We start from the raw sequence: 1822 nt of genomic DNA on the forward strand, positions 1-1822 counted from the left end.
AAAGGCAATGGATTTGACAGTTATCAGTTATTTCTAGATATTACATCAATAATCTTTATACTGATTGATTCTTCTAATTCTTACACCAAAAATATTCACATACTGCCAATTACATAATATGAAGAATGACCTAGCTCTGTCTGATGAGTGTATAATCTTTATATTAAGTAATTAAAAAAAAAACCAAGTTACTCTAGCAAAAATTCCATTTATAGGATTCATTTCACACTATTACTATATTTATGGTCTTGTGACCAATTTGAAAGATAAATCATTAGAAACTGAATCAAATTAGCTCCCCCCAATTACATGTGTAATTGCTTTGAAGAAATAGGTTCTGGCATTCAAAATGCCAAGTTCTAGTGTGTAAAATAGTAGTAGGCAAGCATAGTTGTTGGGCAGAGTTGGCCACTAAGGAGAGTGGCCATTACTATATATGAAGAGAAGGAAGGTATAAAATAAGATCCTTAGGAAGGCATAAATGATCTATTATTTTTCAATACTTCACAATTATAGGAACAGAAAGGTAACTGTTCCCAGGATATAAAAATAGCTTACTTTTAATAATAAATATTTATGATTTATAATTCAAATAAGAATAAGCAAATATAGGTTACTCCTGAAATAAAAAAGGCACATGAAGTAAGCATTTTAATACAAATAATTATATTCAAGATATATATAAATCTACACAGTAAACAGGACTATTAAAATTTGCTCTGCAGAATATTGCCATTGAATACCATTTCAAAAAGGAGTCAAGGGGAAGAGTTAGATGATGATTGTGAAATAGGCTCTCCCATTACAATGCTGCTTCTATCATTTAGAGTTTTGAGAACAGTTGTAGCTGGAGACTGAAGTACTTTACGAGAAAGCCTCATTCTTCCATCAGCTGGATCACGGCCAAAGTATTTGACCTATGTTAAACAGATTAAAGTTGACATGTAATTTCAAAGATTTAAATTTATATTGTCCAAGTAAGGCAGTAATTAATATTTGTATGTGTCTAATAAAAGCACGGCTTAGTTCTCTGTAGAGATACACTCAGTAAATATAATCTAGTTTTAAGTAGCTGTTATAAAAAAATAAAAAGAATCCATGTGCATTTCCCTATGTTTGTAATCCTAGCACTTGTTTGCAGGAGGCTTGCTTGAATTTGAGGACAGCCTGAGCTACCGAACAATGGCCCACTGAGTTATAGTAAGATCTTATTTAAAGAAAACCCAGTCTACTAACTAACCAGCAAAAATTTAGAGTTTTCTGATAAACTAGCTGTGCCTTTTAATGGTCCTTACACTGTAGGATAAAAGTTACAGTTATGATTCATACAAGGGCCTTCTAAACCCAGTTCTACAAATTCTGTAGGGTGCTAACATCACTCACACTTTCTCTATGACTCAGAGACTATTACACTAGAGTATATTGTTCCGTGGAAAAGGCAAACAAGGGTGAAATACAGCAGGTGTAAAAAACAAACACGTGGAAGGTGTATTGGGTCTCATCTTTCCCCAAAGCTGCTTAAACAATAGGAGCACAGACTGGGAATAAACTCGTGTCCTTAGTTACTCAGGTATAACCAGAACAGAATGTGGTGCACCCAACACACCAGAATATGAACAACTTCTATTCACTGATAGAGGACAAGGTCAGTTTTATTATCAGAATTCTAGGCTCCAGCAATTCTAGGCTCCTTAGTAAGTTAAAAAACCTGTCATGTACAAAGGCCCAGTCACTCAAAGATGACAAGGCTTTCAACCATGTTATCAAGTCTATCAAATGATAGTCTGCACAGCTCTAAAGGCTTTTTTTTTTTTTTTTTTTT

General features: G+C 33.6%; 1 protein-coding gene across 2 annotated transcripts in view; it reads right to left on the reverse strand.

The window, feature by feature from the left end:
* Nucleotides 1-1822, reverse strand: part of Pnpt1 (polyribonucleotide nucleotidyltransferase 1) — a 34882-nt gene that overhangs the window by 2583 nt on the left and 30477 nt on the right. The window contains exon 28 of one of the 2 annotated variants that reach the window (XM_031339858.1): nucleotides 744-917. In XM_031339858.1, the coding sequence (XP_031195718.1) occupies nucleotides 759-917 (159 nt within the window). In that variant the 3' untranslated portion in view covers nucleotides 744-758. Of the gene's footprint in view, nucleotides 1-472; nucleotides 918-1822 lie in introns of those variants that run through there. The other variant, XM_031339857.1, reaches the window with a different exon arrangement.

The sequence above is a fragment of the Mastomys coucha genome, unplaced genomic scaffold, assembly GCF_008632895.1.
Source record: "Mastomys coucha isolate ucsf_1 unplaced genomic scaffold, UCSF_Mcou_1 pScaffold22, whole genome shotgun sequence".
NCBI classification, from domain to species: domain Eukaryota; kingdom Metazoa; phylum Chordata; class Mammalia; order Rodentia; family Muridae; genus Mastomys; species Mastomys coucha.